At 40.2% G+C, this 19322-nt stretch overlaps 1 protein-coding gene across 1 annotated transcript in view; it reads right to left on the minus strand.

The window, feature by feature from the left end:
- Nucleotides 1–19322, minus strand: part of LOC112112818 (phospholipid-transporting ATPase IB-like) — a 422105-nt gene that overhangs the window by 81350 nt on the left and 321433 nt on the right. The window contains exons 25-26 of the mRNA XM_026653425.1: nucleotides 11870–12053; nucleotides 6008–6118 (exon numbers count right to left, since the gene is read on the minus strand). Coding sequence (XP_026509210.1) covers nucleotides 6008–6118; nucleotides 11870–12053 — 295 coding nt within the window. The remainder of the gene's footprint in view (nucleotides 1–6007; nucleotides 6119–11869; nucleotides 12054–19322) is intronic.

The raw sequence follows: 19322 nt of genomic DNA on the forward strand, positions 1-19322 counted from the left end.
TGTGTAATTCTCTCCGACCTGGTCACTGCGTTCCATATACTGATCAAGGTATCACTCACAAATGGTTTGAACTTTTCCCTGGTATTTCTGATATCTTCTTTGATCTTGCCATGTTTCAGCTTCTAAGCATGACATGAAAGAGGTTCCGGTGTCTTTTTACATTTGAAATCAGCTATATATCTATCATAGCTCTGATATCATCAGAGAGACTTGATATCATCTGTAGTGAAATATCTGTTTCACATCTGTTGGATAGATCTCTTATTTCACAAGCTGGTATAAAGCCAGGTAAATAAATAACTGAATGGGATGGAGACTTGTAATGATGCCCAGCTATTTGTCAGTGGAGTCTGTTTGCTGACTTCATGTTTCAGGGGTGATTCTGGGACAGCATAAAAGTGCAGTGTGAAGATTTAAGTAATCTTCTCCTGCAGACAGACAACAAGAATCTAAGAGTGCACCTGGCAAAAAGGCATTTTATTTGGGTTCTGCTCCTCTTACCATCTTGGTCACTTTACAAACAGAATTACCCTCTCACAGTTCAGTGCCTGGCAGAACTGGGAAACTTCACTGCTGATTTTGCTGAACCTGCTCGATGGATAAAGGGCGTGATTCTCACTTATAGAAAGGTCTCTTTGCACTGCACTGGCAGCATAACTGGGCCTTAAGCAAGTGAAAATTACATTTACATCTTCTTTAAGACACTGCCAGAATGGCACATAGGGGCCTTGGGGCAAAGGAGAATCAGACCCAAAAGACTTTAACTTCCAGGGCTGTCATTCTTGGAAGTTTCATAAGCATTAAAGTTCTCTTCATTTAAAAACAAAAAGCACAAATATTAAATGGGCTCCAATCCAAATCTGCAGAGTACGAGGACTTAATTTTTTCTTGATGTTTTCCCACATTCTCTTTCATCTAAGGGCTCTATTCTGCTCCAACATTTTAGACCTCTTGTCACAGGAGACAGCTTTAATATGCTGCTGGAATGTATGCCCAATGAAATGCAGCTAAACAGCAAGCTTATGTATTTAGAGAATTTAATACAACCCCACCCCCATTCACCAAAATACCATCACACCCCCATTGAACAAAGAAGTGACCAGTGTCAGCTCAGCAGACTCTAGTACAAGTAACACCTACAGCACAAAAAAGGTGAGTGCATTGGATATTTAGACCCAGAATTTTGTTTTTTGAATACCTTTCCAAGAAGCTGGAGGAAATTAATCACAAAAGCGTGGAAAGTCACAGCGTGAGATGATATTGCTAGATTCCTCCTTGTGCTCTCACTAGGTACATTTCTGGGACCAATTTTTAAATCTGCTACTGGTTTTGAGCTATATGATGATCCATGCACCCAGAGATGTTGGAGAAAGGGGGCAGAGGACAAGTTCTTCAGACAGTTCTTCATTCTTGGTTTAACCCATATTTGCTCCTCTCCTAACTGAAGCTTTGACTTTCATGGCTGGCTGTACTCAGGCTTCCTCATTGAGAACAATCTCTTATTTCTACTCTAGAGACTAACAAATTTATTAGAGCATAAGCTTTTGTAGGTTACAGCCCACTTCTTCGGATGCTGTAACCCACAAAAGCTTATGCTCTAATAAATTTGTTAGTCTCTAAGGTGCCACAAGTACTCCTGTTCTTTTTGCGGATACAGACTAACACGGCTGCTACTCTGAAACCTGTCATTATTTCTACTCTGTGGCTTGTATGAGAGGAGGCAGGAACAAAAAGAATTACAATGAGACTCAGTATTGCAGACCTGTGAAATTCAGTTACATAAAGCTTACTTCAGGTGTTAAACCTCCAGTGAAAACAAAACACTTAACAGTAGAAAAAGCACAACTAACAGCCCTGTCACTCTGACAGACATGCTCTTCAGTTCAACTCTAAAAATATTTACTCAGTAGAGTCTTTTGAAAATTAGCTTGGAATGTAATTCAGGTACAAACCCTGGTTTCACTGTGATGTCGAAGAAAAATCTCTCTGCACATGGCAAGTCAAAACAGACAGTGGGAGGTAAAGGCCAAGCTTGTTCAGAGTGTCAGGGAACAAACAATAATACTGCAGCAGCTACTCAAGGGTGTGCACCACAGTAGATGGAGGTGGGAATCTCATGAGCTGTGGGTTTTGTGTCATGGTGGAGCTTCTCTTTTCTGTGATCACCACTCCACATAAAGAGTGAATGGCACTCAAAGGTCTCACACTAGAAATGCAAAACATCACGATCTTCCTTGTGGAAAGCAAAAAGTTTAATTGTGGTCTGGAAAGTGACTCCAAGGATAGTAGCCTGGGGTTGCATATTTGTTGTATCTCAGTTTCCAGGTCAATTTTGCTAAGTTTATAAATATAATTTTTTTCCAAAGTGCCAGTGCTGAAAAGTCAACATGGCAGCTGAAAATAAAAAATGAGTGCTCTCAAGGTTGGGTATCATCACTAGTATCAATTCTGTAAGTCAGTTCTTGCCCTCAGTTCAGGGCCGGCTCCAGGGTTTTTGCCGCCCCAAGCAGACAAAAAAAAAAAAAAAAAAAAAAAAAAAAAGGCCGCGATCGTGATCTGCAGCACTTCCGTCGCCACTCTACTGCCGCTGCTTCATTCTTCAGTGGCAATTCGGCGGCAGGTCCTTCCCGCTGAGAGGGACTGAGGGACCCGCCGCCGAATTGCCGCTGAAGAGCTGGACGTACCGCCCCCTTCCATGTGCCGCCCCAAGCACCAGCTTGCTACGCTGGTGCCTGGAGCCGGCCCTGCCTCAGTTACACAGGTGCAACCCCATGGGCTTCAAATTCTGCCTCCACTTATACCCCATTGCCAGCAGCAACTTCCTTGTGAGTGAATCTTACAAATATGTAATGCAGATGTACAGGTGTAACTGGGGGCATAATATGGCCATGCAACAGAAACTACTCATTAACAATTCTGTTATGCAGATGCATTAGCCAGAATGGAATCCAGCTCATTCTTAGCTGTACTGGCTCTGCAGTGCCAACAGAACTAAAAAGGAGTAAAAGTTAATTTGTCAGTGAAGCAAGGAGACAGGACTCTGAATACCCAAAGGAAGCAGATGAGGATAGAAAGAAGAGGCCATCTTTACACAGGGTACTTTCAGAATAGACATGCATTTTAAGCATCATCTCAGGACATCTTATGGTTAAGGCTGCGAGTCTGTCATGGAGGTCACAGAAATAATGGATTCTGTGACTTTCTGGGACTCAGTGACTTCTGTAGTGGCCAGTGCAGCTGACCCCAGGGCTGCCCAAGCAGCCCCAGCCTCCCTGCACCCTGGAGCACCAGCGGCACCCCAGGCTGCCTCCCAACCACTCCCCCCCCCCCCCCCCCCCTGGCACCCCCGGCCGCCGCCCCCCGGGCACCCGGGGCCCCCCGGGCCCCCGCGCCCCGGCAATTCTTCGGGCCCCCCCCCCCCAGCCCAGAACACCAGCAGCACCCCTGAAGTCCCCCAGAGCTCCTAAGATTTAGTCAGGGGTACTTATAGAAGAAGTCATGGACAGGTCAGGGGTCATGAATTTTTTTTACTGCCCTGTGACATGTCCATGACTTTTACTAAAAATACCTGTGATTAAATCTTAGCCTTACTTATGGTTAGGAAGACCCCTCCCCACAACAAGATGATTTAACAGAAACACCTCAGGTCACAAAGTTCACCACCAATCTTCAGCCGTTCCATGAGTGGATTTTTCAGCCTTTTCACATTGGGGTAGTTATAATTTAGCCCTATAGTATTATACAATATTTTTATTAGCTGTAACAATTATTGAAGCAGTCATTTTATACAATAATCTATAAGAATCAGTATTTTTTTTAAAAAAAGTCTATGAAATGGAAATAGAACTCCTAGAGAAAGAAAAGTAATTGTGAAGCTGCTAAGGGTATTCCAAACGAAGAGAGGGGAAAAAATGCCTATTTTAAAAAAAATTCGCAATGCTCCATTAATTATTCAGCACTAATGAATACAATTATTCTCATCTCCAGCAACACTTAGATCCTCTTACTGAAAACAGTTTTGTAAATATGAGCCAAAAAACTGGCTAGAAAAATATTCAATGAGTGAGATCAGGTCATGCTAGAACCCTCCCATCTCCTAAAATGCCTTGTCTGAAAACTTTATGAAAATTTCTACACTATGATAAGACCATGCCTGTGAAATATCAGGTACATGGATTTAAGTTTTGGCAAAGACAGGGGACAATCAGAATCTATCTTATAATGAAGGAGAATTTATAACCTTAACCCAAATAAATTTGTTAGTCTCTAAGGCAGGGGTGGGCAAACTTTTTGGGCCGAGGGCCACATCTGGGTGGGGAAATTGTATGCAGGGCCGGGGCAGGGGGTTGGGGTGCGGGAGGGAGTGCGGGATGTGGGAGGGGGTGCGGTGTGCAAGAAGGGGCTCAGGGCAAGGGATTGGGGCAGAGGAGGGGTGCGGGTTGTATGAGGGGGCTGAGGGAAGGGGGTTGGGGTGCAGGAGGGGGGTCAGGGCAGTGGTGTGGACTGTGGGAGGGGGCTCAGGGCAGGGGGTTGGGGTGCACGGGGGTGCAGGGTACAGCAGGGAGCTCAGGGCAGGGGATTGGGGTGCAGGAGGGGTGCGAGGTGCAGGCAGGGGGCTTAGGGCAGGGAGTTGGGGGGCAGGGTGCAGGAGGGGTTCAAGCTTCAGCCCAGCGCCGCTTACCTAAAGCGGCTCCGGGGTGGCAGCGGTGCACACCAGTGCCAGGGCAGGCACCCTGCCTGTCTGCCCTGTCCCCGGACCCGTGCCGCTCCAGGAAGCACTGCGGCCCCTGGGGGAGCGGGTGGGGGGGCGGAGGGCTCCACGTGCACTGCCCTTGATGCACCTCCAGGTACCTCCCCCGAAGCTCCCATTGGCGTGGTTCCCCATTCCTGGCCAATGGGAGCTGCAGGGGTTGGTGCCTGGAGGCAAGGGCAACGCACGCGGAGCCCTCTGCCCCCCCCGCCTGGGGGCCGCTTCTGAGAGCGTTGCAGGGCCCACGGCGCCATGGGGGGCAATCCCGTGGGCTGGATCCAAAGCCCTGATGGGCCAGATCCGGCCTGCGCGCCATAGTTTGCCCACCCCTGCTCTAAGGTGCAGTTGGAAATGATAGTTTGACTCTTCAATACTATGGCAGCTGACCACATGTAGTAAATAGACTTCGAACTGTATTGGAAATGATGAACTCCAAAAGTAGAGGTCATTCAGATACATATAAGAAAAAATGGAACATGTTTGCTGAGAACTTCTGTTCTCCATGAGAATAATACATGCATAAAAATTAGGGTGACCAGTCAGCAAATGTGAAAAATCGGGACGGGGGTGGGGGTGGAGGGGGTAATAGGAGCCTATATAAGAAAAAGACCCAAAAATCAGGACTGTCCCTATAAAATCGGGACATCTGGTCACCCTAATAAAAGATTATTAGACCCTGAGGGAGTCAGATATGTACACAGACCATGGTATGATTTATTGAACAGTAAAACATTTCTGACCTACTGTCTCCTGTAATCTACTCTAAGTGGCTGGCTAATTATAAGGTTCTCATTTTGTTGTTTATTATCCCTCCCTCTTAGCATCTATTTATTGGAAAGAATGAAGAAAAACCTTCAACTATTTTTTTTAAATGATTTTGAGCACTGGTTCAGCAACACAGAATTTGCCATACCAGATCAGATGATTGATCCATCAAATCTAGTATCCTCGTGATGTACACGGCCAAATGTGCAATAATGTGCATTAGGGAATGATTCTTCCTGACCATTGCTACAATCAGTTTACACCTGAAACATGATATTTGATTTCTCCCAAATCTTAACAGGCATAACTACACATAGTATTAAAGGTCATAAATGTATCCAACCTCTTTTAAAATCCAGCTTCACTATGTGACATCTTTTGGCAGCGAACTCCACAAAATGAATATGTGTCATGCGAAGAGAGCATTTAATTTTAATTTACTAATTGCAATTGTTACTGTTTGCCAAAGTCCATCCTCTTGACTGTTCTTACCTCAATAATATACAAGACCACATTCTTGTAGAAGCAATACAATATGCATTTGGTCACTCGATTGTAACTCCAGGCTCCATGGACTAATAATAGTTTCTCCAAGTAAGAAAACTAGAAAAAGAAAAATGGACATAAGTAAAAATAGCCTCACATTTTACAACTCTCTATACAAAGTAAATAAAATTTAGATCAGTTATTAAATCCATTCCAAGAACTTCCTTTCCATGAGAGTAATGTTGACAGATTATTACCCACAAACAAAACATTAAAAAAATCACAGCAAAACATTCCTTTTTTGGAATAAATCTTTTAAACATGATTCCATAAATTTGGTTTTCATTTGCTTTAAACAGGAAGAAGCCTTCAATTATTATTACTATCCTGATAGAAAAATGAGGCAAGGTTAACATAATAGGGCCTACTGGATTAACTATAAATGTAAACTCTTATTTAACGGCAAGAGAAGATGACTGTGTTTGAGGGTTTAATAATAAGTGTGTGGTACAAGGCTCTTCTCTGTGTTTTAAAAGGAGCAATGTGGTAATTAGAAATGTTCTGGGCTAAAATGGAGACTCAAGGTAAAGTGCTGAAAAGAGAAAAAGAACACTACCAGCTTTTGAAAGAAGATGGGAACAAATACATTTTTATGAACATTTACAGTTCACTCGATAATAAATGTGGTCATAATATGAGCATCTAAAACAAGTAGTAGATTCCTTTTTTCCCCTTAAATAAACCCAATTAGTAAATGAATCTAATGTGTATGGAAATTGGTGCCTAATAATACTGGTTTGAACCACAAAGATGACTCAGTTCTACTCCTATTTAATTCAATGGGATTTCTCACATTGCCTTCAATGAGAGCAAGATCAAGCCCACAGTGTGGGCAGGAAATGTGTTTGTCACACAGGCTCTGTCAAGGAACCCACCTGTGACTTGTAACATTCCTTTCAGTTCAGCCTCAGGCCTCCCATGAGAAGAGAATGAATTTCACCATTGTGTGTGGTGGTTTTTGGGAACCAGAAGGATGCCAAGCAACTCATTTCCACTTCTGGGCTAGTGGTATGCCACCTCAAAAGGTTTGGAGTTCAAGTTTCAAATTCTAGTTCAAATTTATTATTCATCCAAAGCCCATTTGAAACTCTGGGATCTCCAAACATGAGCTAGAAATGTCATGATATATAGCCTTTCTCCCAAGATCTCCAGGACTTAATGCATTTGCTGCAAATACCACAAGAACAGGCTCTCTGGTGGTATTTCAGCAAAATAGAAAACAAAGCAAGCCACATTATAATTCAGTTTGGGTTCAGTCTCTATCCAGCCTACATCAGGATTGGAAAGTAGATAACCAAAAGTGAATGGCTAATAAATGTACTAACCCATTAACTACCTATCAACCTACACGCTCTCTTCCGTCCTGCCACAACTTTAATGCTTCCCAAGATTCATCCTTTTACATATAGTGTAAACTCCAGCAAGGCTGGCATGTATTCTATCGATATACTGTAGAATAACCCAAAGAGGAAAAACTGCACAAATGGTGTAGCCATAACTCATACAATTTTAACAATTTAGTTACTATAATGCTACTCACTTAGTTTGTAATCGCTCAAGAAAATGCAAAAGTGCTACCTAAAAGAGCTGAGGAAATGATGCCACTCAGAAAGAATAAGGTTCTGATACTTTAAATACATGTGAGTTGTCCCACTGAGCTTTGACAAGGAATTAAATAAAACAGCCATATTTTATTTTAACAGAGCTCAGTGGAGGTACTGACATGCATTGAGTTACTTACATGAGTAAGTGTTTGCAGGAAGGGGGGGGGGTCTAATAATAAGTGAGATACAGAGCATACATGGGTGCCAGGAGATTTATAAAAATTGTAAGGCCAAAAGGGACCATTATGATCCTCTACTTTGACCTCCTGCATAACACAGACCATATAACTTCTTCCAGCAATTTGTGCATCAAACCATAGCTTCTATTTGAGCTATAACATATCTTCTAGAAAGATATCCAGTCTTGATCTAAAAATGAGAGATGCACTACCAAATAAAAAGGTGTTTTAGAGTACCAGTACTCATTATTTAATACAACTGGGTGAAATTTAGGAAAAAGAAAACATCTAGAATACAACCCAGGCTTTCCTAGGAACAAAACTGAACCATGAACCCAACATTTATTTTAAAGGAAGAATTTCCCTGAGCACTTTTCCCCTTTAAAGTATTCAAAAAAGCAATGATCCCAAGACACTCCAGATTCCTCCGCTGCATATAAAGTATCTTCTCAATAAAAAGTTTTATTAAATTTTAGAACCATGTAAAGAACCTCAGTATTTTGGTTTAGGAATTCTTTGAAAATGAATCATGGGGACAAGAACATTTAAAAAAAAAAGAGGATTCAAACATAGTCTCTGTATGAGTGGAAGTTATTCTTTGGGCCCTGGGTCAGAGGCAAACTTCCTTTTTATTTGTTTAGTTCATTATAGGATTCCTCGTGGAATCCTTAGTGAGTCTTTATATAGAGCTTTATTTTTCCATGTGTGCCCACTTCTGGAATCACTGGATTGGAAGTATCATTTGGGTATAAGATACTACATTACAGTGGTCTACTTAAATTACTCAGAAGATGCTTCCCTTTTTTACTAAAAAATTTGGCTTATGAACGAGTATATACGGTAAATATTTTTGGATGCTTTTCTACATTTTCAATATTGATCTCAATTACAACATAGAATACAAAGTGCACAGTGCTCACTTTATATTATTATTTCTGATTACAAATATATGCACTGTAAAAATGATAGTATTTTTCAATTCACCTCATACAAGTACTGAAGTGCAATCTCTTTAGCGTGAAAGCGTAACTTACAAATACAGATTTTTTTGGTTACATAACTGCATTCAAAAACAAAACAGTGTAAAACTTTAGAACCTACAAGTCCACTCAGTCCTATTTCTTATTCTGCCAATTGCTAAGACAAACAAGTTTGTTTACACTGACTGGAGATACTGCTGCCAGCTTCTTATTTACAATGTCACCTGAAAGTGAGAACTGGCATTCGCATGGCACTGTTGTGGCCAGCGTTGCAAGGTATTTACATGCCAGATATGCTAAACATTTGTATGCCCCTTCATACTTCGGCCACCATTCCAGAGGACGTGCTTCCATGCTGATGATGCTCGTTAAAAAAAATAATGCATCAATTAAATTTGTGACTCTACTCCTTGGGGGGAGAATTGTATGTCCCCTGCTCTATTTTACCCGCAGTCTGCATATATTTCATGTTATAGCAGTCTTGGATGATGACCCAGCACATGTTTCGTTTTAAGAACACTTTCACAGTAGATTTGACAAAACACAAAGAAGGTACCACTGTGAGATTTCTAAAAATAGCTACAGCACTCGACTCAAGATTTAAGAATCTGAAGTGCCTTCCAAAATCTGAGACGGACGAGGCATGGAGCATGATTTTAGAAGTCTTAAAAGAGCAACACTCTGATGCGGAAACTACAGAACCCAAACCACCCAAAAAGAAAAATCAACCTTCTGCTGATGGCATCTGACTCAGAAGATGAAAATTAACATGTGTCAGTCCGCACTGCTTTGGATAGTTATCAAGCAGAACCCATCATCAGCATGGAAGCATGTCCCCTTGAATAGTGGTTGAAGCATGAAGGGACATATGAATCTTTAGCGCATCTGGCACATAAATATCTTGCAATGCCAGCTACAACAGTGCCATGTGAACGCCTGTTCTCACTTTCAGTTGACATTGTAAACAAGAAGCAGACAGCATTATCTCCTGCAAATTGTAACCAACCTTGTTTGTCTGAGTGATTGGCTGAAGTAGGACTGAGTGGACTTGTAGGCGCTAACGTTTTACATGGTTTTATTTTTGAATGCAGGTTTTTTTTGGTGCATAATTCTACATTTGTAAGTTCAACTTTCATGATTCAGAGATTGCACTACAGTACTTGTATGAGGTGAATTGAAAAATACAATTTTTGTTTTTCTACAGTGCAAATATTTGTAATAAAAAATAAATATAAAGTGAGCACTGTACACTTTGTAGTCTGTGTTATAATTGAAATTAATATATTTGAAAATGTAGTAAACATCCAAAAATATTTAAAATAAATGGTATTCTATTGTTGTTTAATCACATGATTAATCACGATTAATTTTTTTAATCGCTTGACAGCCCTAACTATAACATTATCTCTATTGCTATGGTCAATAATCCCCAAACCACAGTTAAACTGAGCACAACCCATTTTCACCATTCTTATATTCATCCAAAAGCGACACATGAATATCAAATGATTTCATCAGGTTTAAAGTTATTAGAATAAATGCCAAAGGCGTTAATAAAATGTGATAGGCCATCTATGGACAAAACTCTGACTACCTACTTATTCTTTTACACTGCCATTTTAATAAATAAATTGAATCTTATGAAGTCTTGTAAATACGGATTTTTTAAATGAATTGTGCCTCAAAAGTAATATATGGTAGAAGGTTAGAAAATTAGTAATGTAGAGACCACTGCTGGACAGTGTAACCATTGTGATCAAGGCAGTTGAAGGTTGTCCTGGTGTATAACACTTTTGGTGTCATACTGTGTAAGTGTTCTTGCAGTAAACTACTGTCTATTACTGAACTAATATCTGATGAGGTTTTTAACCTGACATTTTAAAAGTGCATTTAGTGCTTGTGAAAATTCTCTGATGACCACTCCTGAATACAGAAGCCCTCTGCCTGACCATGGAACACATACACCATGGTAGCAGTGCACCTTTCCTTTATTGCTCTGTCAATGGGTCAACCTGTTCAGGAACAACTGCCTCGAGGAGTAAAAGGGGAGTTTGCCTTTCTGCCCTTCCAATCCTTCAGCTCTCTGCGGAAATTTCCAATAAGGGTGCCAATTAGTATCAACTGTAAAGGAAGATTTCATAGTGAGTTCATCTGATGGCTGCCTACATGCTTGTGGCATGAAATCCCAACTCATTTCTCACAGGCTACCAAAGAGCCAACAGACTAATGACTTTTGGTCATTACCCCGTTCTAGATTTGAATCTAGCCTTCTTATACTATTACCAAATATTAAAGATTTTCTTATCACAAGTGATAAGTGAACATATGATACCTTAACTGTAAACAAACAATATTCACATTACATGTACATTAGCAAAAGTCTCTTTTCTTTCTTGTGCTGCTTTTAATATGTTTATGTTTTGATTTGTTCAATTAAACAAAGAGCTTGCGCAATTTGCATGGCTTTGTCCCACTGCCGCCTCTAAAGTAATCAGTGCTGAATTTGATGGGATAAGTTGGGAGCATGCACCCTAGTCACTGTCACTGCCTGAATTATCTCAAAATATTGACCAGCTCTTTAGTATTTGAATAACTGATTCTTTAGTAGTTTAAGAAAAACGTGGTAAAGAGACTTCAAAATAAAAATGTCCCATCATCATCTGCCTCTTCTGGACATTAATATAGTTCACCAACAGGTGTCAGTGACAAGAGCACACTGAGGAAGATAAATTATAATTAGAAGGGCATTAAATGTAACTGTCATGAATGGCGCCTCTCCCTGCTTACTGAACAGTTTGAATGTTCCACAGCTGGCAAGAAGAAACCTAAGCCTTTAGGAAAGGGTTGATCATTGCCCCAAAGGGTACAAGATCAAAACTAAAATGATCCCTAATACATCCAAGATATCAGTTTTAGATGGCAGTCTCAAAGAGGATATAAACAAAGATTCTCTCGGCTTGAAAGCCAGCAATGAAGCGCTTATGCTGCCACACAGCTGATACCTCTGTCAACAGAACATGGCAGCTGCTTTTTAGTGCCTCTGACCTGTGCTATGGAGTAATCAGAAGAGTTGGTTGCCTGCATGCCCTCATTCCCACTGATCCCGACTCCCACATGCGCGGTCTGGATCATTCCCACGTCATTGGCACCGTCTCCGATGGCTAATGTGATGGCATTTACATGTTTCTTTACCATGTCTACTATTTCAGACTTCTGCAGAGGAGACACTCTGAAAAGGAGAAGAGAAAATGTCAGTCAGTTTCCCACATGCTGAGTTATGTATGCCTTTCCAAAAGGACAGCTGTAATCTCGATTTAGATGTGCTGGAAGGGAGTTACTGGAAAGTTGCCTAATTCAACACTTAGAGTTTAGAACATGTGCCAAATGTTTTCAGAAAGAGAAAGAAGCATTTTCCATTTTTATAAGATAAAATGAATAGAGATCATAAACAAAAACATCAAATTGATTTTTGTGTGAGAGAATTTAATGCTCATGAGAGATGCCAGATTTAAAGCCTCGGAGACTGAAATCTTTTCTTTATCTGCTACATCATATGCATCAGCTGTGCAAGCTTCCCCACTGGATAGGCCACCATTAGGTTGGGAGGATAAGTCAGTCTCTATGATGCTTTCAATACTCAGCCTCTTTTCAGAGACTTCAACCAAGGGGGTCAACTGGTGCAAACTGTGGTGGCGGTTTTTGAGGTTGAAGGACAGGGTTGTAGTAGGACAAGCAAGTACCAGGAAGAAATAAGAAGGTATAGGAAAAGCCCCTTCTTCCCACTTATCTTACACCTGCTTACTCCCTGCTGTGGGTTGCTTTTCCTCTGTTACAACCCCATCTTTTCACCCCTCCAGTCGGTAAGTTACACCACCTTAATGTTATCTTATGCTGGTTATCTGCATGTAATGTACATCAACATTGAGATCACCTCATAACTTGTCCTAATAGGTTACTCTTGGAACCGGACAGCTCATAGTTAACTGCTGTACCAATATGCTGCAAGTGTAGGCCACTAAATCAAATACGAGTCTTCTCTGTGCAGGATAAAGACCCCAAAGCTGCAACTGCTCTGCCTGTAAAACAGCCATAGATGCCAATGGGATTTCTGCATGTGGGCCAGGTCCTTTAGCTTTGGCCATTTCAAAGTGTTGAATAAGGGCTTCACTCTGATATCACTTACTCCACTTTGACATTTGTACAACTTCGTTAACTTCAGTGGAGTTACTCTGCTTTCTACACCATTATAACTGAGAGCAGAATGTGGCCCTATGGTTCCATAACGTATTTATCCTCATGTACACTCATATTTATCTTATACGTAGATATTTTGAACCTGAATCTTTTAACTTGACATGCCTCCACAAAATTCAATGGAGATACTCCTGATTTATATCAGTGTAAGTCAGAGAAGACTCAGAACCTTTATGTATTACATTGAATCATCACACACTTGAACCAATTTTTATTCAGGTACAATACCCAGATTACACTGCTCTACAGCCAAAATGCTTCTGAAATAAATGTGTCAAACTTTACTAATTCTGGGTCACTGAGAACGAAAATGATGCTTAAAATTGTTGTTTGGCTCTAGTTTTCAAGATATGCTATTGGGTCAGTATATACGACCCTTGACTTGGGAATGGCAGAGGATAAGTGAGTTATAAAGGGAAGGGATCTCAATTTACACCAGAAATGACTAAAATACATCTTTGACTGGATCTATGAATAAATCTATGATTGAGTTTGGACAGTACTTGCTTTTTAGGCAAAACAATGAATGATGCAATCTGAAGCTGGTATTGCGTCATACATGATATGAATTGCATCATGTTATTCCTAGAAGTCATGGATGATGCAATCATAAAGAAGCTTACATCACTCTGCTGAACAAATTGCCCTATATCAGCTCTAGAAATCATACAGTGTCGTGCTCTCTTATTTGTCAGTGTTTGATTTTGCAAAGAGACACATTTCTGTTTAGCCAAAGTGAGCAGAGATGCCTCGTACTTGTGTGAACAGTGCAGATAACTTCTGCTATGTTTGTGGTGAAGTGACTTTTGCATCACAAAAGCGCAGTATAACCACTATGGTTAAGAAAGCCTATCACCTTTATTTCGGCTGCAAAATTGGAGATCAGGACAAGAGGTGGGCCCCACACATATGCTACAACACTTGTGCAACAAATCTTCTCCAGTGGTTGAACAGGAAAAGGAAATCTATGCCTTTTGCAGTGCCAATGATTTGGAGAGAGCCAACAGATCATACCAGCAATTGTTACTTCTGCATGGTGCCTCCAGTTGGGAAAGGTGTGTCAAAGAAGAAAAAGTGGACTGTGCATTATCCAAACATTCCATCAGCTATACGTCCAGTACCCCATGGAGAAGGACTGCCGGTTCCTGATGCACCAGAATCATTCTCACTTGAGTCAGACGAGGAAGAGGATGAAACTTCTGGTCCTGAACCATCAATGTCACAGGACCCACATTTTCTCCCATCCTCCTCCTCTGAACCACACCTCATAACACAAGGTGAACTGAATGACCTTGTCAGGGATTTGGAACTACCCAAGAGTAAGGCAGAGCTGTTGGGCTCCAGACTACAGCAGTGGAATCTCCTGGCAGGTGATGTTAGGGTTTCCATGTTCCGTGACCGTCAAAAGGATCTTGTCCCATTCTTCTTCATGGAAGGTGATCTTGTAGCCTGCAACAACATCGATGGTGTGATGGCAGCCCTCAACATCGTTCACGTACCAGATGAGTGGAGACTGTTCATTGATTCATCAAAGACGAGTCTTAAAGCTGTTTTACTGCATAATGGCAATGTTTTGCCATCAATTCCAGTTGGTCATGCAGTCCATATGAAGGAAACCTATGACAACATGAAACAACTTTTGAGGTGCATAAACTATGACCAACATCAGTGGCAGCTTTGTGGCGATTTGAAGGTTGTTGCTCTCTTGCTTGGTCTGCAGACTGGATACACAAAGTACTGCTGTTTTCTCTGCGAATGGGATAGTCGTGCAAGAGATTCCCACTACATCAAGAAAGATTGGCCACTCCGACAGTCATTGGAGCCTGGGAGGAAAAGTGTTCAGCATCCACCACTTGTTGAATCAAGGAAGATTTTGTTACCACCCTTACACATCAAGCTGGGTCTGATGAAGAACTTTGTCAAGGCCATTGACAAAACACAAGCAGCTTTCAAGTACCTCCGTGGAAAATTTCCAAGGTTAAGTGAAGTTAAGATAAAGGAAGGTGTCTTTGTTGGTCCTCAGATTCGTGAACTTCTTCGAGATGATGCATTTGACCATGCACTGCGTGGCAAGGAAAAGACGGCATGGAAAGCCTTCCAGTTAGTGGCAATAAATTTTCTCGGAAACAACAAGGCAGACAACTACAGGTTGTTGGTGGAAAACCTCCTCAAGGCATACAAAAGCCTTGGTTGCAACATGTCACTAAAGATACATTTTTTGCACTCTCATCTAGATTTTTTTCCACCGAACTGCGGAGCAGTGAGCGACGAGCACGGCGAGTGATTTCACCAGGACATTGCAACAATGGAGAAACGCTATCAGGGCAAATGGAGCCCATCAATGCTTGCAGACTATTGCTGGACAGTGACAAGAGATGCTTCATTTAATGAATACAAGAGACAAGCCAAGAAGCGCCGAGTAGACACTGAATAGGACTAAACTATGTACATAATAGCTTTTTGCCTTTTGTTTCATAATAAATTTTATTTATATAACCCTTTTGCTGATTTTTAAAGTGTTACATAAACAGGACAGGTGAAATATTATCATGTAAAGCAACCATAAACACATGAAAAGACCTAGGTTTACAATTTATGATTAAAACTCTACTATCTACACAATATACATAGACATAAAATGTAAAAACTTAAATATCTTAGAAACAGTAGCCAATCAGTTGTTTTAATGGTCATATTTGAATTCAGCACATCAAAATACATAATAAATAGCACATTTTATCTCTGAAGCAGACGACTTCTCAAAAACTGTAGACCAGTGCTATTGAAGGGTATTTTGGCAATACCCACAAATAGCCAGTCTGAGTATTTTAATTCTAGGCCCATCTGTACAAACAAGCTTAATTCCTTTCCACATCACTTTTAGTCAAATGAAGTCTCAAAACTACTCTACATACCTTTCCATAAAGCTTTAGACAAAGCTGTTTCACAGCTGAAGCCGGCACATGCACTCACAAACAAAATATAATTGATACCCAAAGGCTTTACTATTAACATAAGGATTTTTATACACTATTTTTTCAGACCTCTGCACTCAGTGGGAGTGACTTATATTTATCCCTTTTATACATCTGGCTGGATTATAGCTGATCAGGAAAAAGAGCCTATGGCTTTTGGTCAGCCTTTCCCTTTAAGGGCTTGATCCTGCCTGGCGTTGAGCACCTCTTAGGATCAGGCTTGATGAGTAGTTTGAAAGTTTTTTTTTTTGTTTTTTTTAAGTTACTGTGGTTGATCTTCATATGTTAACAAAAACATTTAGAAGAGCTAGCAGCTGTTGAGTTTCAAAAAACTGAAAGCAGAGAAAAGTTGACTGGGCCATAAAAAACACTTAATCCCAATGACTTTGTGCATGAAATTCTCATTGGACAGATTTATTAAACCCTCAGTTGTACAGCAATGTAAAACAGTACTTTAGCACTCAAGGGACTCAACTGTACTGGAAACAGAAAATACAGACCATATTACTAATCTATCTTGTAAATGAGATGTTAGAGTATAATTATAAGGCATCTCTGAACTTAATTTGAGTCAAATTCTCACTTTTATAAATGTGAATGGTGTAAAATACTAATGAGAATATGCTCTATCTTCATCTCTTACAAGAGTGTGTCTGTGTATATGCGCAGAACATCATTTACATGCCTCAGGTGCACTGGAGGCAAAATGCAAAGCCAAGGACCTTTAGCCACAACAGAGGTGTAATTTCTCCATAACTGCACACCCTGCTGTAGCTCTTTTTGTTTACTTATAAAATGACTTCGGATTGTTTAATTTTTTTTTAAACTGATGTTAATTTTTCTATTTACCAATTTATCTGAATTGCCTCAGTGTGAAAAACAGCTAAAAAGATGACTCAATTATTAAATATACTGTGTTTAAAAGTACTTAGAAAAAATATGTTTTCACATATGTAGACCCTATTGTGTATTGGAATCTACTAGAGCAAAGCCCTGTGTCCATATGGGGGTCTTGCTAACATCAGTGGGACTACAAACAGATGCAGAGATCCATTTTTGAGAATCCTGATAGAAGATTAGGGCTATTAATGCATTCTTCTAAGGAGTCCAGACACTGCAACTATAACACAGATTCTCTCAGGACTTCCCTGGCAACCCCATTTGAGGTGTTTATAACTTGCTGGTGTGTAATTTAACTCGGGGCTCAGAATTGGTATCCAAGTTTTTCTTCCAAAATTTCATCCCAATCACAATAACAGTTTTTATGTCAGAGCAGGGCAATAAAAGAAGCAAAATCACATGACAACTAATTTGAAAAATATGACTGAGGTTTGTATTCTTTGACAAGTAATATACACTTATATGCAAAATCAATATTAATTCAGTTCTCAGTTAACCTTTCAAAAGTCAGGAAAGACCAATTTTTTTCTAGATTGAACACACAGGCCCAGATTATCTGGTCAAACCAGGCAGTACAGGATACACTTGATACTAGATAGCTGAGAGTAGGGCCAGCTTCATCATAAATTAGAGCAATCTGAAGGCTGCTATAACTCATACTTGGTCACCCATGGCCTCAAGGTGCCGTTCTCACATTTTCACTGGCCATGCCTTTTATTCCTTCCGCCACATTCCTGGGTTGAGAGGAGGAACAAGTCCCATAATCTTAACCCCTTAGAACTATGAAACAGGACTGAGTTTTTAATTGAAGCTAATGGGGCTACTCAGAAAAGTAAAGTTAAGTACATGAATAAATACTCACAGGATTGGGGTTAAGCTTCCACAAATGTTGATTTTGTATTTAATTATACATTATTTGTCAGTCAATAAAATATATCAATACAAACTGGATTTTTTTTATTAAACCCTACATACTGTACACGTATTCTATGTACCAATGCTGTACTATTCAGTTAAGGTTGTCAATGAATAACTAATACCCAAAGGTGGAACAATTTTTTCTTATTATTATCTTATCTACCTCCCAATTCCAGAAAAGTGTTTTAATCACATTCTTAGTAATATATATCTATGGTAGATACAGATAAATTATAGTGCACTATAGTTGAATATGTTAGCTGTGGGTATAGTCTAACACCCAAATAAGGCTCTCTTTATTGTAAGATAGATGTATTCAATTTCAAATTAAGCCCAATAATAAATGTATGCTTTTATAACATGCATCTTTTTCCCCCTGAAAAGTACATTTCCTGGCTCCAGAGAATATTTCTTGATGCATACAGTATATTAGCTATAGAAGTTACAACTTGAGATGGTCACTGATTTCTTGAGGGATTTTGTATTTTTTTTTTTAACTTTTTTTCTTCTCAGCTTCCAAACTGTCTCTCATTCCTTTTAATCTACCTTGCCAGATTGTGCTGTGCTAGATGACATTAATTCCCTTCGATTTAGATGGCATTAATTCCCTTAGAATCGGAACTGAGATTCATTTCTGCACTTCTGATAAGCTATCTACATGAATAAGTAGAAGATTACAGCACAGACCACTCAACTAACCTGAAAATCAGGTGGTATCTTGATCATTTCCCCCCCTTTTCCAGTTCACAAAACTTTCTGGATAAATGAGTAGCTCAAAGTGTACTGGAAAGGAACTGACTGCTTTGGAACAAAATTCTGCAATGACATGTAACAATCCATAACTGCCATCTGGCAAGATGTGTCTGCTTTCACTACTTGTCTTACCCTAAAAATAAAACTAGAAAGGAAACTATGCCCCGAGATACATCCATGAACATGGAGATTAAGAGAAGTAGTAGTAATACAGAATGGCATGTTCATCAAAACCCTCCTGCTCCGGTGTTCTGAGACTGGCAAAACTGGAGTGCATCTATGAAGGTTCTCAGTGTGTCTGTCTGGAAGACTATAACCCCCAAATGGGACCGACCAAAAGTGAAATATTTTGCACTGGTTATTTATTAATAATAGGCTCCTACATGACCTCTGTGAATTTGTTTGGATGTAAGAGAAGGAAGAATTTGGAACAAACTCTTATGTTAAGGAACATCTCTGAGCAAGGGAAGAAGGGTTAGGATTCCATTACGCTTATTGGGCCAAATCTTCAAGTATCTTCTTATGTCCAAATCGTCCTGTCTGCTTCCATAAGTAAACCCAGGCATATGGATTTAGACTTTGGGGCAGGACTGGGTCATCTTCTGTCTTTACAAAGCTTCTAGCACACTTTTAGTGCTAATGCAATATACATACACCTCTACCTCAATATAACGCTGTCTTTGGGAGCCAAAAAAATC

Source organism: Terrapene carolina, unplaced genomic scaffold (genome assembly GCF_002925995.2).
Source record: "Terrapene carolina triunguis isolate 2854851 unplaced genomic scaffold, T_m_triunguis-2.0 Scaffold139, whole genome shotgun sequence".
Lineage (NCBI taxonomy): Eukaryota > Metazoa > Chordata > Testudines > Emydidae > Terrapene > Terrapene triunguis.